Source organism: Poromitra crassiceps (genome assembly GCF_964638095.1).
Source record: "Poromitra crassiceps genome assembly, chromosome: 18".
In the NCBI taxonomy this organism is placed as follows: domain Eukaryota; kingdom Metazoa; phylum Chordata; class Actinopteri; order Beryciformes; family Melamphaidae; genus Poromitra; species Poromitra crassiceps.
Genome location: NC_139636.1, coordinates 8698049 through 8717872, shown reverse-complemented (window position 1 = coordinate 8717872; position 19824 = coordinate 8698049). Strand labels below are relative to the sequence as shown.

The 19824-nt window shown below is 50.2% G+C and overlaps 1 protein-coding gene across 1 annotated transcript in view; it reads left to right on the top strand.

Annotated features, from left to right (window-relative positions):
• Positions 1 to 2289: 2289 nt before the first annotated feature.
• ccnd2a (cyclin D2, a) overlaps positions 2290 to 19824 on the top strand; it is a 37465-nt gene continuing 19930 nt past the window's right edge. Inside the window, exons 1-3 of the mRNA XM_083654331.1 lie at positions 2290 to 2643; positions 4096 to 4311; positions 9981 to 10140. Coding sequence (XP_083510457.1) covers positions 2449 to 2643; positions 4096 to 4311; positions 9981 to 10140 — 571 coding nt within the window. The 5' untranslated portion in view covers positions 2290 to 2448. The remainder of the gene's footprint in view (positions 2644 to 4095; positions 4312 to 9980; positions 10141 to 19824) is intronic.

Here is a 19824-nt window from a genome sequence, read left to right as displayed (position 1 = left end):
GCACGCCTTATCATGCCTCATTTTGAACCCGGTGAAATAGTCTGGTTAATTATTAGATTTTTTTTTTTTTTTTTTTTTTTTTAGGTTTTACGCACCTTGCTTGCACTGGAGTTGGCAGGAGTTGGCATCTGCGTGAGGGGGTTGAGATCATTTCACTTTTCTGCACTGCTGGAAATCACCTTTTCAGGAATGTTCTTGACTCAGGTGTCTGCCTCAATCCGCCTTATTGTTTCTAGAAAATTATGGACAACTATAGGGCTTTGGAAGCAATTGTGATTATATATCTATCACGCCTTAAGCGTGATTTTCTACTTAAATAGAAAAAACAACAAGTTAAGTTAAGTTTGTAAGTTAGATTTCATTGAATGTGAGACTAGCATAACCTATGGATATATGTATTCTGCCAGAAGTGGCACAAATCAACTCCATCCCTGCCTGTGTGATGCAACTGAAGGCACTTTCCTCTGATGTGTGTTTTTAAATAGCCCGTCTAAGGAGCAATAACATCCGTGTGGAGGTGAGAGTGATGAATGACCAGCAGTGGAGGGGGGGGGGCGAGAGAGAGAGAGAGAGAGAGAGAGACAGAGAGAGGCAGAGAGAGAGAGAGAGAGAGAGAGAGAGAGGCAGAGAGAGAGAGAGACAGAGAGAGAGAGAGAGAGGAAGGAGAGGAGAGGAGAGAAGTCTGCCCAGTAACAATCGCACAGCCTCGGTCGAGCGCTGAGGAACTATTGGCTATGCAAATAGTGACACAAGGAGGAGGAAACAATTTAGACTGAGGGGAGAAAAAAAAAACTTTAAAGAGACATTTCACCCACTTTTCTCACACAAGTGTTGCTACCATATGCATTGCCACACAGGCTTCTGATGGAAATTAACTTTGCAGCGCCCATCAGCCTTCCCCTTAAGTCTCATTTTCATTCACGGCTATGGCTTTGAAGTTGACTAATAGGCGGGGTAATTAGCATATTAAATCCACCAGATTCTCTTTGTGACGTATACAGCGTTTGGCAGTCATTTTTCTATTATAGCCTATCGGTTTCATCTTCCCAGCATCGGTGCACCTGCTTGTCTTTCTCTGTAAAATTAGCTACAGCATGTGGGCTATGGTTTATTAGCATTAATTACCATATTCTGTATTATTTGGGCTGAGCAAAAGCCATGACTCTCATCTTCGTGTGTAACAGAAGATTGTGCAAAACTTCATGGCTGCATCAAATTTCCTAGAAAGCTATCACAAACCACAAGCGTTTGTGGCTGCTATAAAGATAGTGTGTGTGTGTATGTGTATGTGTGTGTGTGTGTGTGTGTGTGTGTGTGTGTGTGTGTGTGTGTGTGTGTGTGTGTGTGTGTGTGTGTGTGTGTGTGTGTGTGTGTGTGTGTGTGTTTGTGCGTGTTTGTGTGCGTGTGTGTGGCGTGGGTGTCTGTGTGTTTGTGTCCGTGCGCATGCGTGTGTCCCTGTACTTGCTGTTTATATACGTGCATGGTCATACATAGGCTCCATCCATACATGCGTCATGCTGGCGCTGTGGGTCATTGAGTGCATTTCGAAAAGTTGGCAGACACGTTGGCTTAAGTAAATCAATATGAATTAGTGACTTTTGTAAGTTAGTAGCTGATATTATTCAAATTGCACTCGCAAGGGGGCACTTTTCTCCAGTAGCAAGACACACTGGCTTCTATAACGCTTTACGATTATGCATATCGGCTATAACACAATAAATACGACAGTCATGAATTTGTTGGCTGTTATAGCCTATAAAAAAGTGTGCAGGCTATCATCGCAAGTCAGTGATTATCATAAGGAAAATAACGCATAATGAATAGCCTATTATATTGTTTATTCTCGGCTACCTCAGACTTATGAGTTTCATAGCTCTTTGATTATATAGTAGCCTATATGAATTTACATACTAAACAGTGCATGGTATAATAATCTGGTATAATAATCTTATGTAGGCTATATAAACTTGAAGTGGGTTTATCCACTTTTCACTGCATTGCATTGTTGCAGTGTATCTTGTGAATGTGTAAAAATCCCATCTACAGCGTTGTATTGTAATCGGATTATTGTGTGACAATAAAAGTTGTCTCGCATGTCAGGAAGGGGGGAAAGGGGGACAGGGACTGCAGCGTGTTGCGTCTGGTCTCGAGGTAATGAAGTGAATTGCGTCAGTTGCGCAGGCAGGCAGGGAGGGCAGGCTTGAAGTGCGCAGAGCTGATCTGGCCAGACGGATGAAAGTAGAGGCACAGTGTGGGGAGAGAGAGGAAAAGTTCTCAACAAGGAGAGGCAGGACTACTCTACGGGAGCCCTGCAGTCTCGCTTTTTATGCCTCCGAAAGCCTTTCCTTTCTATCCCCAAGCGTTTCGGCTGTGCAGCTCTGTGATCGCGTCTCCACGAGAGAAACCAGACTTTCTGACCCGAGCGAAGCCGCACAGCCTGGCTGCACCATGGAGCTACTCTGCCTCGAAATGGACACCATCATACGCGCTCGCCCGGATCCGAACCTCCTGTGCGATGACAGAGTACTGCAGAGCTTGCTGACCATCGAGGAGAGGTTTCTACCCCAATATTCATATTTCAAGATCGTCCAGAAAGATATCCAGCCATTTATGAGGAGGATGGTCGCCACTTGGATGTTGGAGGTTCGTACCGAAACAAACCGAGTGCTGACAAGCCTTTATTATTTCCGTGCTCGACTTCTAAGACTGCCGATTTGTTTGCTGGTGACTTTCACTGAGTGCTGTTTGCAATTCTTGTGAGCGTTTATAAGGCTTGTAGCTCGCATTACCGACCGACTATTCCTCATAATAAGCAAATGTGTGGTTTTGTGTAATTTCTTTGTGGATATTGTTTTGGAGTCCAGGGTATGGACGACATCGGGTTTCAGCTAAATCCCACATCGTGATGTTGATGATAGCTGTGACAGCTGGGAATGTCTTTTGTCTTGCCATGCTCGGTGTCCGTCAAAGCTGCTCCGTGTATTTTTTTTTAATGTTATTATTTTAGATAGCCTGAATATTTCCATGCACACGTATGCACTCCCCGATGCAATGCTGCCTGCGCTGCTGTTCTCTGTCTATCGCCATGTTGGTTTTTCACAGGAGCGCTCGTGCCTTTCCAGACGACTTTACAGTGTCACAAACGCAATAACAGCGGTTGAAAGCCATCGGAAACGACAGAGGAGGGTCTTGGTCGTGCACCCAATATAGAAATGACTGTGAAAGACGTTGCGAACATTTTACAGATATATTTGAAATGTCGGAAGGGGCGAGGGCCTTATCTGTCCCTCCGGGTCTCCCCCCCTGCGCACTGCCTCGCTGTGGAATTATGTTCGATTTTTGACATTGGGTCAAATATCTTTGGTCAACATCGATGTGAGAACAAGCGCGGGGTCTTGAGCTTTATTATCATGTAAAGATCGCCCTGGTCCGACGCACGGCATATTTTTTATTAATTTTTGAAATAAATATATCGGGTCAGCGGTGACGCACTCCCGACCAACCTCTCGCTACTCGCGTTATATTTTGACATTTTACTCATATTTACCGTGCGCACATTTGGATAGGAATTGTCGGGTCTGATGTGGAAGGCGTCAATGAACATTATGGTGCGAAGAAAATCGTCGCAGGCAATTTATTTCTATTTTTAATTATTTTATGAAAATATGACGACTGAAAAAAAAAAGTCTGTTTCCGTGTGCTGTGCTGTCCGGGTGCAGTTTTTTTGGCTCGGCTCGATTGTGACTTGAATTCATTTCTTAGTGAATGAACTGCAGGAATGCGACTCTATATTGACATTATGTGCCTATGACACCTTTTTTCAAACTTTGTCAAAAAAATAATCTATTTCGAATTAATATAGGATGTCGCAACCGATTAGGGTTGGGCTCAAATTCTTGGCCAGGCCCCAACTATGCGTGTCATTGAATTTATATGTGCTCTTTATGTGATTACTCTTCTGTTTCGTTATTTCATAAAAGTTTTGACACACGTTTCAAAGTGCTGGGGAATAAATCAGGCCACCGAGGGAGTGGGTTATATTGATTCCAAATGGCTGAGCCTTGTTGCATTGTCTGCTGTCTCCTTTCTCTGCAGGTCTGCGAGGAGCAGAAGTGCGAGGAGGAGGTTTTTCCCTTGTCCATGAACTACTTGGACAGGTTTTTAGCCGTGGCACCGACCAAAAAGTGCCACCTGCAACTTCTGGGAGCCGTGTGCATGTTTCTCGCATCCAAATTGAAAGAGACTCGTCCATTAACAGCAGAGAAGCTGTGCATCTACACAGATAACTCCATCAGACCTCAAGAGCTGCTGGTGAGTAACAGTTGGCTCCATACTATTCTTGAAATGCACATCAGTGCATGCTGGCATCTCGTGCTGGATTCAAGCTGTGGTCACACTCTATAGGGGCAAAGCCTTATTTTTGGCATCTTCTGCAGGTTCAACTTTGGGAAAAACACATGGCTTTACTACATTTGTTTGGGCTATTCTTTCACTCAAAATATGCCCACTTTAATCAGTCACACATCAGACCATCACAGTGAAATACAGCCTGTGTTCATTTTGCTCGAGCTGTCCTCCTGTGTCACTTTGGACTGTGCTGCCGTCATCAAAGGTGCCTGGAAACCAAAAGTCCCCAGAGTGTATTGTCCCACAAGGTCTCTCGGTCTCTCTCTCTCTCTCTCACTCTCTCTACTGTAAAAGACCCTCTGGGCTTTACAGTATGTGTAATGGTCTGCATCGCCATCTAGTGGCAGATATTTGCACAGAGCAACGAGGTCAGCTTGAACTCCAGCCAAAGTTTTGATTCTGTTCCTGTCAGAGAGAGACACACACACACACAGAGAGAGAGAGAGAGAGAGAGAGAGAGAGATTCAAGTTTGCCTTTTACAGTAGCTTTCATCCAAAGATAACCATGCGTATATATACATTGTCACGTTACATCATATAGGCCTAGTACTATTTCTGTATATCGCTCGTGCATTTTCAGAGTATGATAGCCTGTAGTCAAAATTATGAACATGACTCACACAGCTGGGATACTGTAGCTAAATGGAGTATTAACCATTTATGATTTCTGGACAAATCTGCCATATCCCTCTATATCGCCTATTGAGCCTGTTGATAACTAAGGTCTGATGATGCCAGCTGCCTTCACCAGCGCAGGCCAATTAATGAAGTCAGTCTCACATCAGATAAGTATTCCCCCACTGCTCTGTGGCGCTACATAAACATTCCTCAGTAAACAACAGCCAATCCCACCCATGTTGTGAAAGAGGCCATATTATGATTCAGAGCAGACTGCTGGTTCCCTGCCTGCCTGATGGTGGCGCTGCCCGCACACCAGCTGATTGCTTGTTTTGTTTTTTTTGTGTGTGTGTGTATTCTTTAAGTATAGAGTTTTGATGAATTTTCTGGAATTTCTGCTTGTGGATCATAAACATGCAAGCGGCTTGGAAATATGGGCTGAATGTACCCTGTGTGTGTGTGTGTGCGCACATGGAAGACGTGTTCCTATAGGATGGCTCAAATGCAGAGGATGGGTTTTCCCACATAGGGACAATCATGGAGAACTTCACTTCACTTGTGCTTGGTGAATATAGACAGATCTGATTGCGGCTGCAGACGTTCTAGTGAAAACATGAGACAGTCTTATTATTATAACTCTATAGATACTATAGGTTTGAGCGGTAAATACAAAGTGCATTACAGCTGTTGTTGTTGTTTTGGGGGGAAATGGTAGATGAGCCTGGGTGGGCGGGTCTGAAACAGTATAGGCTCACTAGTGCAGGGAAACGTAGTTTCTCTCCTGCCTTCGTGTTCATTGCAACTCAGTCCTTGAACTGGCTTGTCGAGGCCTCCGCTCAGGGTTTTGGCTGCTGACACGCAGATACAGGAAACAGAGATCAGCTGCTCGGGGCATGTGATCGTTTTTTTTGTCCTCATCTTTGGTAACAGCTTCTTGTAAAGGGAACCGCAAATGTTACAAAGAAGGTGTGACCGGAGGAAGGCTCTAGCTAGCAGAAGGAAGTGGGTGGCTCTGCCACCCTGTCAGCACCGAGCCGTGGTGTTGCAAGGCTCTCGCTGTAGCCTTCCGTCTGCTGATGGAGCAGGGGGGGCGGCCATGTTGAAAACTGTCTGCTGATGGAGCAGGGGGGCGGCCATGTTGAAACCGGAGATGGGTCACACGCTCGGTGGCCCCCGGTGAGCGGGAATGACTACCATAGACATACATAATATGGACGTAGCTATCCCATTCAATTTCTTCTCCCTGGCGGAGGTCAAACGTTGGCCGTCGCCATCTTGATTTCTCGTCAGCAGAGTGGGAGGGAATGGGTTGAGTCCCTTCCGCACCTCACGTGAGATGGGAGTTTCCCAGAGCCGCACCTCCGCCTGCTATTGGTCCGTGATCGGCAAGCTGTGCGATCACTGGACAGGCGATCTGTCAATCACCCCCTTTTCTATCTATATTTTACTCCAAACGGGTGAGTTATATAAGATATGACCCCCCCCACGGTTGTTATTAGTTGTATAATTAGCCATATAGACCAAAACTGTGTTTCGGTCCAGGCTGTAAAGATGTTTAAATACTGTTACAAAGTGGGGCATTTTAACAGGGACCACAGGACTTCTGAGTCCTGCCTCAAGTGGCCATTCAAGGAATTACAGCTTCAACAAAGACTTCCGCATCACCAGGGGAAAGGGGGTGGCCTAGTGTCCTCTAGTAAGAGAGTGGCGTCAGCGGAGGACCAAAATGCGAGACTCATTAGCCAATGAACAGCCAGGAATGGGTCTCGCGCTACATTTGCATGCTAAAATAAAGCTGATAATGTACAATTTGATTCAAGGGATGAAAAACCCTTTCAAAGTAGAACACAAACTGTCTATTTTGCTGCAACTCGACAGTGCTGCTTTTTTACTCAAGAGTTCCACTTTCTACTTCCTGGAAAAAAACTGGTCCATTGGAGTGAATGGAGATGTCGGAACTCTTCTATTATACGGCTCTGGGGTGGCCTTACCCACTGATGACTATAGCATGATGGTTAATAGCATGATCCTCCCATGTGCTACGTCCTGCCGGTGAAACTCGCGGCTGGCGAGTACAAGAGCTATTTTCCCCTCAAATAGGAGAAGCTGTGGGCAGATGGCCTTATTGAAAAGCCTCTGTCCCCCCGTGCCCCGTCTCCAGCATCAGTGAGACCAAGGAAAAGTTGCCAGGCTGGAAAAGGTCATTTTGATTATTTAGAAAAATGCAGCCTAGGAGTGGGGTGAATGGCGGCCATGTTGGATTATCTCATGACTGAGTCCATGTGCCCCCCCCCCTCTCTCTCTCTCTCTCTCTCTCTCTGTGATGAAGGGGAAAATGAACAGCATCAGAGGTCCCAGTCACAAAGCTACAGCAGTACAGTATTCCACCAAACAGTGCTGAACCAAACCACCTAATTCTTCCCAAATTAGTCACCGTTAATCACCTCCTCTAGGAAGTGAAAGCAACAATACACTCAAAGAGGAGGCCGCACCTTGTGTCCCGCCCCCACACACAACACACACACACACACACACACACACACACACACACACACACACACACACACACACACACACACACACACACACACACACACACACTTACGAGCAGCATTATAGCATGTGCATTATTACCCAGAGAGACACATTCAAAATGGATTGTGAAGATCTGAGCAGTTGATTGTGAAGCTCTGAGCAGTTGATGGTGAAGCTCTGAGCAGTTGATTGTGAAGCTCTGAGCAGTTGATGATGAAGCTCTGAGCAGTTGATGGTGAAGCTCTGAGCAGTTGATGGTGAAGCTCTGAGCAGTTGATTGTGAAGCTCTGAGCAGTTGATTGTGAAGCTCTGAGCAGTTGGTTGTGAAGCTCTGAGCAGTTGATTGTGAAGCTCTGAGCAGTTGATTGTGAAGATCTGAGCAGTTGGTTGGTTGTGGTGGTTGATCTGCCTGAGGAGAGATGAGTAATGTTCACGTCAAACACTGCCCGAGGTTGTGTTTTCTGTCAAATGAACTGCAGGCATTGGTTTAGCATTATCTGTGATATTACCTGTATATTATTATATAGGCCTATAGCATAGTATTGGCAAGGAGGGTTTATTTAGATGAGGTTGAATTTATTGATAAGCACCCAAGGGTGCAGAGTTAACAGAGTTGGCAGCAAAGCGTGCAGTGTTCTTATCATCACAAGATGAAAGGAAGAAAATAATGGTATAACATATTGCAACATGCATGTACAGGGGAAGAAGGGTTTGGTAGAAAAATAAGTTCTCCATTATTTGAAAAGTGACACCCCTCTTACACAATGATACAGGCAAATTATAGAATTATTGTTTTTTTTTCTTAAAATTTTTCGTATGAAATCACGATAGTTTTGAGTTCACTTTAGAGTCGTCTTCTGTATCATATATCAAATACACAGTAGCGTTCAAAATGTGTCACAAATAACATGACATGATAGATGAGAAAAGGTGAAACATATGACCATTTGCGTGCGTGCGCGCACGCACACACACACACACACACACACACACACACACACACACACACACACACCCACACACACACACACACACACACACACACAACCTCTGGTGGGCCTCTTTAGGAAAGTCCCCAGATGCCAGACAGACAGGGAGGGAGGCAGTGTGAGGTCACCTGGGTTGGTGGCTGCTGTAGTTTCTGTCCTCAGCCGCCCGAGCAGAGACAAATGTAGTTTGTCTGTCCCCATCGTGGCCGAGCAGAGACTAACGTAGTTTGTCTGTCCCCAGCCTGGCCGAGCAGAGACTAACGTAGTTTGTCTGTCCCCAGCCTGGCCGAGCAGAGACTAACGTAGTTTATCTGTCCCCAGCCTGGCCGAGCAGAGACTAACGTAGTTTGTCTGTCCCCATCCAGGCCGAGCAGAGACAAATGTAGTTTGTATGTCCCCATCCAGGCCGAGCAGAGACAAATGTAGTTTGTCTGTCCCCATCCAGGCCGAGCAGAGAATAACGTAGTTTGTCTGTCCCCATCCAGGCCGATCAGAGACTAACGTAGTTTGTCTGTCCTCAGCCCAGCCGAGCAGAGACTAATGTAGTTTGTCTGTCCCCATCGCGGCCAAGCAGAGACTAACGTAGTTTGTCTGTCCCCATCCAGGCCGATCAGAGACAAATGTAGTTTGTCTGTCCTCAGCCAGGCCGAGCAGAGACTAACGTAGTTTATCTGTCCCCAGCCTGGCCGAGCAGAGACTAATGTAGTTTATCTGTCCCCAGCCCGGCCGAGCAGAGACTAACGTAGTTTGTCTGTCCCCAGCCTGGCAGAGCAGAGACTAACGTAGTTTATCTGTCCCCAGCCCGGCCGAGCAGAGACTAACGTAGTTTATCTGTCCCCAGCCAGGCCGAGCAGAGACTAACGTAGTTTATCTGTCCCCAGCCCGGCCGAGCAGAGACTAACGTAGTTTATCTGTCCCCAGCCCGGCCGAGCAGAGACTAACGTAGTTTATCTGTCCCCAGCCCGGCCGAGCAGAGACTAACGTAGTTTATCTGTCCCCAGCCCGGCCGAGCAGAGACTAACGTAGTTTATCTGTCCCCAGCCAGGCCAAGGCGAGCAGAGCAGCGACTAACGTAATAACAATCTGTCTCTACCTCCTGGCCCTCAGCTGTACAGGCCAGGCCAGGGCCACGCCAGGGGCCCACAGAGGTTCTCACACACTCAGTGTTGTTGTGTAACCAGGAAGTGTGTTGTAGTCAAGTATAAACTTACAATAAATGTGCTCTCACCTTTTTTCTCACCTACAGTATTCATTGTCTTTGTTTTTCTCAATTTCAGTTATCTCTGAGCCTCAATCTGTCTCTCTCTCCCTCTCTCTCTCTCTCTCTCTCTCCCTCTCTCCCTCCCTTTCTCTCTCTCTCTCCCTCTCTCCCTCTCTCTCTCTCTCTCTCTCTCCCTCTCTCCCTCCCTTTCTCTCTCTCTCTCTCTCTAGGAATGGGAACTGGTTGTGTTGGGGAAGTTGAAGTGGAACCTGGCAGCGGTCACTCCCAACGACTTCATCGAGCACATCGTGAGGAAGCTGCCTCTACCCGAGGATAAGCTAGCACTTATACGCAAACATGTCCAGACCTTCATCGCCCTCTGCGCCACAGGTAGGACGCAACAAGAGGCCATGGATGTCACACCATGTTTAAGGAAATTATGTCATAAACGTCCAAACAGATTTTCTTCCCCACCCACCGTAACGCAGTGAAACGTGGTGACGCAACCAAGAAGAAAGCTCTTGTTTTGACTTGGGTGTCGTTGGGGAAAATGGATCCGAAAGTGCAATGTGCCGTGTGAGTTTTGCAAGTGACAGTAATCGAGGATCAGCTGCCAATAATGGCTTGCGTCAACAGAGTTGCAAAATGTCCTCATCTGCACCTTCTTCTTTCGGCACCGAATCAAAAAGCTGTTCTCTTGAATAACAGCGACATGCGGGAACAGCTCCACTCAGAGGCGCGTTGCGTTGCGGGCCAGTCACGGCGCGCCGCAACTTAAGTGGGACGCATTACCGCCATGTGAAAATATTCAGCCTTAGAAAAACACGGTCGCGGGAAGACATCTCGGCAGTATAGACTCTCAGGTCTTAACATCCGTCATCTGTCTTCTGGCTGGGCTGGTATGTAGTGTCGTGATTTTGAGACGTATCCGTGGCTTCCAGAGCATCCAGTGACACTTCAAAGCAGAGCCTGTCTGGTTGAGGGGCATTCCCATGTCGCGCGGGGGTCGAGGAGAGGAACGGACAGGAGGAGGGGGAGGCAGGCAGGCCATTGTCTCTCTGCTCTCCAGGTGAATTGTTCCCCCGCCAGATCAAACATCTAGCGAGTGGTGGGAGGAGGGCCGGGGAGCCGCTAACATGATCCTAAGATGCGGACAGAACCAGGGGGAGGAGGAGACACAGGGAGTGGAGAGAGAAGAACCAGGGGGAGGAGGAGACACAGGGAGGGGAGAGAGAACCAGGGGGAGGAGGAGACACAGGGAGTGGAGAGAGAACCAGGGAGAGGAGGAGACACAGGGAGTGGAGAGAGAACCAGGGGGAGGAGGAGGAGACACAGGGAGGGGAGAGAGAACCAGGGGGAGGAGGAGACACAGGGAGTGGAGAGAGAACCAGGAGGAGGAGGAGGAGACACAGGGAGGGGAGAGAGAACCAGGGGGAGGAGGAGACACAGGGAGGGGAGAGAAAACCAGGAGGAGGAGGAGACACAGGGAGGGGAGAGAGAACCAGGAGGAGGAGGAGGAGACACAGGGAGGGGAGAGAGAACCAGGAGGAGGAGACACAGGGAGGGGAGAGAAAACCAGGGAGAGGAGGAGACACAGGGAGGGGAGAGAGAACCAGGGGGAGGAGGAGGACACACAGGGAGGGGAGAGAGAACCAGGGAGAGGAGGAGACACAGGGAGGGGAGAGAGAACCAGGGAGAGGAGGAGACACAGGGAGGGGAGAGAGAACCAGGAGGAGGAGGAGGACACACAGGGAGGGGAGAGAGAACCAGGGGGAGGAGGAGGACACACAGGGAGGGGAGAGAGAACCAGGAGGAGGAGGAGGAGACACAGGGAGGGGAGAGAGAACCAGGGAGAGGAGGAGACACAGGGAGGGGAGAGAGAACCAGGAGGAGGAGGAGGACACACAGGGAGGGGAGAGAGAACCAGGGGGAGGAGGAGGACACACAGGGAGGGGAGAGAGAACCAGGGAGAGGAGGAGACACAGGGAGGGGAGAGAGAACCAGGAGGAGGAGGAGGACACACAGGGAGGGGAGAGAGAACCAGGGGGAGGAGGAGGACACACAGGGAGGGGAGAGAAAACCAGGGAGAGGAGGAGACACAGGGAGGGGAGAGAGAACCAGGAGGAGGAGGAGGACACACAGGGAGGGGAGAGAGAACCAGGGGGAGGAGGACACACAGGGAGTGGAGAGAGAACCAGGGGGAGGAGGAGACACAGGGAGTGGAGAGAGAACCAGGGGGAGGAGGAGACACAGGGAGGGGAGAGAGAAGAACCAGGGGGAGGAGGACACACAGGGAGGGGAGAGAGAACCAGGGGGAGGAGGAGACACAGGGAGGGGAGAGAGAACCAGGGGGAGGAGGAGACACAGGGAGTGGAGAGAGAACCAGGGGGAGGAGGACACACAGGGAGGGGAGAGAGAACCAGGGGGAGGAGGAGGAGACACAGGGAGTGGAGAGAGAACCAGGGGGAGGAGGACACACAGGGAGGGGAGAGAGAACCAGGGGGAGGAGGACACACAGGGAGTGGAGAGAGAAGAACCAGGGGGAGGAGGACACACAGGGAGGGGAGAGAGAACCAGGGGGAGGAGGACACACAGGGAGGGGAGAGAGAACCAGGGAGAGGAGGAGACACAGGGAGGGGAGAGAGAACCAGGAGGAGGAGGAGGACACACAGGGAGGGGAGAGAGAACCAGGGAGAGGAGGAGACACAGGGAGGGGAGAGAGAACCAGGAGGAGGAGGAGGACACACAGGGAGGGGAGAGAGAACCAGGGAGAGGAGGAGACACAGGGAGGGGAGAGAGAACCAGGGGGAGGAGGAGACACAGGGAGGGGAGAGAGAACCAGGGGGAGGAGGAGGACACACAGGGAGGGGAGAGAGAACCAGGAGGAGGAGGAGGACACACAGGGAGGGGAGAGAGAACCAGGGAGAGGAGGAGACACAGGGAGGGGAGAGAGAACCAGGGGGAGGAGGACACACAGGGAGGGGAGAGAGAACCAGGGGGAGGAGGACACACAGGGAGGGGAGAGAGAACCAGGGGGAGGAGGACACACAGGGAGGGGAGAGAGAACCAGGGAGAGGAGGACACACAGGGAGGGGAGAGAGAACCAGGGGGAGGAGGAGACACAGGGAGTGGAGAGAGAACCAGGAGGAGGAGGAGGACACACAGGGAGGGGAGAGAAAACCAGGGGGAGGAGGACACACAGGGAGGGGAGAGAGAACCAGGGGGAGGAGGAGACACAGGGAGGGGAGAGAGAACCAGGGGGAGGAGGACACACAGGGAGGGGAGAGAGAACCAGGGGGAGGAGGACACACAGGGAGGGGAGAGAGAACCAGGGGGAGGAGGACACACAGGGAGGGGAGAGAAAACCAGGGAGAGGAGGAGACACAGGGAGGGGAGAGAGAACCAGGGGGAGGAGGAGACACAGGGAGGGGAGAGAGAACCAGGGGGAGGAGGAGGACACACAGGGAGGGGAGAGAGAACTAGGGAGAGGAGGACACACAGGGAGGGGAGAGAGAACCAGGGGGAGGAGGAGACACAGGGAGGGGAGAGAGAAGAACCAGGGGGAGGAGGACACACAGGGAGGGGAGAGAGAACCAGGGGGAGGAGGAGGACACACAGGGAGGGGAGAGAGAACTAGGGAGAGGAGGACACACAGGGAGGGGAGAGAGAAGAACCAGGGAGAGGAGGAGACACAGGGAGGGGAGAGAGAACCAGGGGGAGGAGGAGACACAGGGAGGGGAGAGAGAAGAACCAGGGAGAGGAGGAGACACAGGGAGGGGAGAGAGAACCAGGGGGAGGAGGAGGACACACAGGGAGGGGAGAGAGAACTAGGGAGAGGAGGACACACAGGGAGGGGAGAGAGAACCAGGGGGAGGAGGAGGACACACAGGGAGGGGAGAGAGAACCAGGGGGAGGAGGAGGACACACAGGGAGGGGAGAGAGAACCAGGGGGAGGAGGAGGAGGACACAGGGAGGGGAGAGGGGAGTCGGAGGAGTGTATTGTTTGGCTTTTGCCCTGCCAAAATTCTGAGGCATGTCATGTTTTCATATCTCGCTCCCTCTCGCCCCCCGAACTTCTCACGGCGCCCCACCCTACTGCTGGAGGGCAGGATAACTTTCCCATGTCGGGAGTCTCTGTGGGGCAGGTTCCTCCTGTTTGTGGCACCTCCAGCTCCAGGTTCAAAGCTACAAAGGAGGCAGGGGGGGGGGGGGCGCAGCACCTCCGCCAGCCCTAATCTTAACATTTACGGGGGGGAGATCATTGCTCCAGTCAACCCAGATCCATATCTTTGGGAAACTTCACCCGATTCCCCCACACCTTGGAAGGGAGATCCGCACGGCTCCAGACTTCCAGCAGCAGGCTGGTTGGCCTAGTGGCTCTCCCTGGTATGGCACTCCTTTCCTTCCCATTTTCCACTTGCCCCCACCACCACCAGCACCACCAGCTTGCCTCTCTACACATTACTGGCCGCAAACAGGAATGCTGACTACACCCCCTCATGGGAAACAACTGCTTTTGCTGGGATCATTTCAAAGAGTGTGTGAATAGCCAGATGAATTAGATATTTAAAGATATGAAGATATTTAAAACCTGGAGTGATGGAATCCCCTGTACTGATTGTGCAGTGGATGTTAACCCATTGATACCCTGATGCAGCATTTGCGTGTATATCCCTCATTTGTGCGTGTATCCCTTTAAGACCTTAAAGGGATACACACACAAATGCTGCATCAGGTATCAATGGGTTAAAGGGAACTGGAACAGCACACGTCATGGTGAAAAAATATTCATAGAAATGTGTCTTTCCTTCCTCCTCTCTCTCTCTCTCTCTCTCTCTCTCTCTCTCTCTCTCTGGCTCACCCTCACGCCCTATTTTGTGCCAATGGACTAAAGGACAAGTTCACCCAAAAATGCCAATTCAGTCATTATGTACTGACGATGGAAGTTTTTTAAGTCCACAAAACATTTGTGGCGTTGCACAGCAAAACACTGTTGCAGAATTCTCCTCAACAATTGAAGTGGGTGGGGTCCAACTTTCAAAACGTGTGCTGTAGGAATGCTTCCATACGGCTCACCTGGCGTAATCCAAGTCTCCACAAGCACTGAGATGCCAAGTTGACTTGAAAAGATGTCATTTACACCGTTTTTTTCCTTCTGATTTCCCCCCATTTTCTCCCCAATTGTACTTGGCCAATTTCCCCCCCCCCCTGCTGCCCCGGGCGCTGCTCCACCCCCTCTGCCGATCTATCACTGCAGATAGTGCCCCCTAGATCTTGAGGGAGGTATTACAATAACTTCTAAATTCTCTCTAGACTAGTGAAGATTTAAGCTATAACAGGGTGTGAAAATTATCTCTTTTCAAGTCAACTTGACATCTCAGGTGTTAGATTATGCCAAGTGAGCACTACGGAAGCATTTCATATTTATCTTTCTTTCTCTCTCTGTTTCGGAGAATTCTGCTGTTTTGCTGTGAAACTCCACGAATGTTTTGTGGACAAAAAAAAACGTCACCTGCTCTTCCATCGGCATGGGGGGGGTGAGTATAGATAATGACTGAATTTAGATTTTTGGGTGAACTGTTCCTTTAACGTGAGGAATGACAGCGTGTCAGTGATCGGACCTACTCCCAAAGCGACGTTGTGAAAGACTCGGCGTGCACTTTGTCCTTAATTGCTTCAATGAGGCAGTGGAAATAAATTTACGAGCCTCCTGGAGTCGTCCTCCTGACATGTTGTGTTTTAGGAGAGGCTTTCTGGAGATAGCTCTGGATTAGCAACAGGCCATTTACTATCTGTGTATGTTCTCCTCAGACCTGTATCCAGGCAAACAGAGAGCGTGGGGCAAGACAGAGCAAAAGAGAGCAGGGGGAGAGAGAGAGAGAGAGTGAGTCAACAATTTAGTGCATTTGAAGATCTCTGGGAATTCAAAACCCCATTTGTGGAACGTTCCCAGCCATAAATCTCCGGTTATCTGTTGAGAATCCTCCTTGAGACGTCCTGTGAGCAGAGCTGAGAAGGTAGAGCCGCAGCAGGAGGAGGAGATCTCTCAGGAGGATTTATGTGCATCATTTGCAAGACAGTTGACAGCAGGTCACCTGTGGCCACTGCTGCTACCCAGCAGCACCACTCCCACTGCTGCTACCCAACAGCACCGCTCCCACTGCTGCTACCCAGCAGCACCACTCCCACTGCTGCTACCCAGCAGCACCACTCCCACTGCTGCTACCCAACAGCACCGCTCCCACTGCTGCTACCCAGCAGCACCACTCCCACTGCTGCTACCCAGCAGCACCACTCCCACTGCTGCTACCCAGCAGCACCACTCCCACCGCTGCTACCCAACAGCACCACTCCCACCGCTGCTACCCAACAGCACCACTCCCACTGCTGCTACCCAACAGCACCACTCCACCGCTGCTACCCAACAGCACCACTCCCACCGCTGCTACCCAACAGCACCATTCCCACTGCTGCTACCCAACAGCACCTCTCCACCTCTGCTAACCCCTATATTGAAAAAGAAAACATGAAAAACCGGGGCCTTCTGGTTTCGAGGGAACAAGAAAGCGTGCGTGTGAGAGAGAGAGACGAGGAGAACGTGGAGAGAAAGCCCCTCTGATTTCTAACGGCTCCTCAGCTCTTTTGATGAAACAGTTCCGTTCGGGCCACTCGGTGGGATTTTGTCAGGTGGTGCCGGCTGGTTCTGTATTAATTAATAACATTGGGCCGGCCCATTCAGGAGTATGCAAATGTGCTGTGGGGGCTCAGCTCCAGGCTGGGAGAAAGGAGACAAAGGGCCCGGGGACCCTACATTTCATATGCAGAGCCATGCCGCGGGTCGGCGCCGCGGGGCCACTTGATAGGAAACACCAGCGTTTCCCTCAGGAGGAGCGCCTGCATAAGAGCCCAGAAACAAGCTCATTAAGGGAGATTATCAACCTCCATTCCTACACAGACACCAAGCACTCCCAGCTTCATACACACAGACACAGAGCACTCCTCAGCTTCATACACACAGACACAGAGCACTCCCAGCTTCATACACACAGACACAGAGCACTCCTCAGCTTCATACACACAGACACAGAGCACTCCTCAGCTTCATACACACAGACACAGAGCACTCCTCAGCTTCATACACACAGTCACAGAGCACTCCCAGCTTCATACACACAGACACCAAGCACTCCTCAGCTTCATACACACAGACACAGAGCACTCCTCAGCTTCATACACACAGACACAGAGCACTCCTCAGCTTCATACACACAGACACAGAGCACTCCTCAGCTTCATACACACAGACACAGAGCACTCCTCAGCTTCATACACACAGACACAGAGCACTCCTCAGCTTCATACACACAGACACAGAGCACTCCTCAGCTTCATACACACAGACACAGAGCACTCCTCAGCTTCATACACACAGTCACAGAGCACTCCTCAGCTTCATACACACAGACACAGAGCACACACAGACACAGAGCACTCCTCAGCTTCATACACACAGACACAGAGCACTCCCCCGTGGCACTCACACTGTGTCTGTTGTTATTGAGCTCCGTCTTCTCGCCCATATTGGCAGCAGGGATTATGCTGTTGTGTTTTTTTTCATACCGACTGTAATGCTATGCAGGGAATGGTGACAATGGTTCATAGGAGTTGGTCAAAAGGAAAGCCTGGAACGTGGCCAACAAAGTGTTGGTCCAAGGGAGAGAGTCAATTGTCCCGGGAGGACATCATGTCGATCTGCTGCCCCGACATGAGAGCGAATCAAAGATTCTGCGCGGACAGAAGTGCTGGAACACAGGAGGAGGATGGCGGGGAGACAATTTAGCCCCCCGACGTATTTCAATTGTATTTCAAAGGAGCGATCAAGCATTCCGACGCTGTCGTCGTTACACCCCGACACATTTTGGAGAGTTTGCCTTTTCAAGATCCCGCACAGCTCTCCAGGCCGGGTACCTGACTCCCGGAGGCCGATGCAGGAGGAGAAGTGGGCAAATTGAAATTTGAAATTTTGAAAATGCTCCATATGCCTGTTCTTCTTTTAGTATATGAGGACTTAGGCGGTCCTGAGGCGGTCCTGAGGCGGTCCTGAGGCGGTCCTGAGGCGGTCCTGAGGCTGGCTGGAATGTGCCGGCTCCCAGCTTCCTTTCCAAGTTGCTGTTGTACGAAGACGAAGAAACCCCTCCGGGCCCAACCCATTCTAGAGAAGAGTGATTCATCTCAGATGTGCTCAATGAGAGATGCTCTTCACTTGTGTTTGTGTACACTGAAAACCCCTTCATGTTTGATGAGTCAGAACCCCCAACAAATTAGCCACCTCCTCCGACAAATTAGCGTCTGGCTCCGCACGCTCCGCCGAGGTTAGGGAGTCATGTCCGCCGCGCGGCCGGAGCCGGGAGGACGTTCCCCGACAGGAATGCGATATACGGAGTGAATCAGCCAGTGGCATGTCCTGAGCTCCCCTCCTCACCCCGCTGCAGTCATCTGCAGCACACTGTAAATACTGTGGCCAGCTGACTCACACCAGAAAGGCCCAGAGAGAGAGAGAGAGAGAGAGAGAAAGAGAGAGAAAGAGATTTATGGTCCGGATGTTGGAGTTGTGTGAAATCAGAATCTTTTTTTTTCGTGCTTGGAAGTTGACCTCGCAGGTCACGTTAACCACAAGGACTAACATTTGTGGTTTGAAGTCAAGCAAATGTTAGTGGCAGCTCACTGGGGTATGGAGGCTGCATAGTTTGACATGTATGTTTCTCATGGACACCAGAACCTCTCTCTCTCTCTCTCTCTCTCTCTCTCTCTCTCTTTCTTTCCATTCCTTTCCCTCTGCAAGCACAGCTGGTCTTTCTGGGTAAAGAGGTTTCAACTCCTCCTCCTGAGCTGTTTATTCAAGTAATATCAGCACTGAATTCTGTCCAACAAGACAACAACAGAGAGAGACAGAGAGAGAGAGAGAGAGAGAGAGAGAGAGAAAGCGAGAGAGACACACACACACACACACACACACACACACACACACACGCAGGGACAGATTAAATTTGGCGTTGGCTGCGTAGTACAAAGCAAGCTGCGTATTCCAACAGAACATAAATAACAAAATTACCAATTTGTGCTCTTCCAATTTGGAGAAAAGTGGACTTTTATGTTCCCCTCACTGGATCCTGTCCAGACCTGGATGCTCCTCCGTGCTGCCGTTGCCTGAGCCTCCAGGCTGCAGCTGTGACAGTGGAGAGATGATGTGGAGATGATGTGGAGATGATGTGGAGATGATGTGGAGATGATGGTGCAAGACTGAAGAAAGTCATGACAGGATGCTCCAATTAGGGAGGAATCCTGCTTTGGGGCGAATGAGGTGAAATCTCAGTTTCAGCAACACTGCGTGACTCAAACTCTCCCCAGTTTGGTTGTTTGTTTATCTCCAGAGTGACCGTCCGGAACAAGAAGTTGAATGGGATATGAGAGGGAGCAATATTGAATAATCATTGTTTTCTCAATCAGAGATTCGTCCCCGTCACGTGCCATGTGGGGAGTTGTTGTTTGTGCCTCTCAAGGAGCTACGCTAGGTTTACCGTCTTGAGTCAAGGAGCTACGCTAAGTTTACCGTCTTGAGTCAAGGAGCTACGCTAGGTGTACCATCTTGAGTCAAGGAGCTACGCTAGGTGTACCGTCTTGAGTCAACGAGCTACGCTAGGTGTACCGTCTTGAGTCAACAAGCTATGCTAGGTGTACCGTCTTGAGTCAACAAGCTACGCTAGGTATACCGTCTTGAGTCAAGGAGCTACGCTAGGTGTACCGTCTTGAGTCAAGGAGCTACGCTAGGTGTACCGTCTTGAGTCAACGAGCTACGCTAGGTGTACCGTCTTGAGTCAACGAGCTATGCTAGGTGTACCGTCTTGAGTCAACGAGCTACGCTAGGTATACCGTCTTGAGTCAAGGAGCTACGCTAGGTGTACCGTCTTGAGTCAAGGAGCTACGCTAGGTGTACCGTCTTGAGTCAACGAGCTATGCTAGGTGTACCGTCTTGAGTCAAGGAGCTACGCTAGGTGTACCGTCTTGAGTCAACGA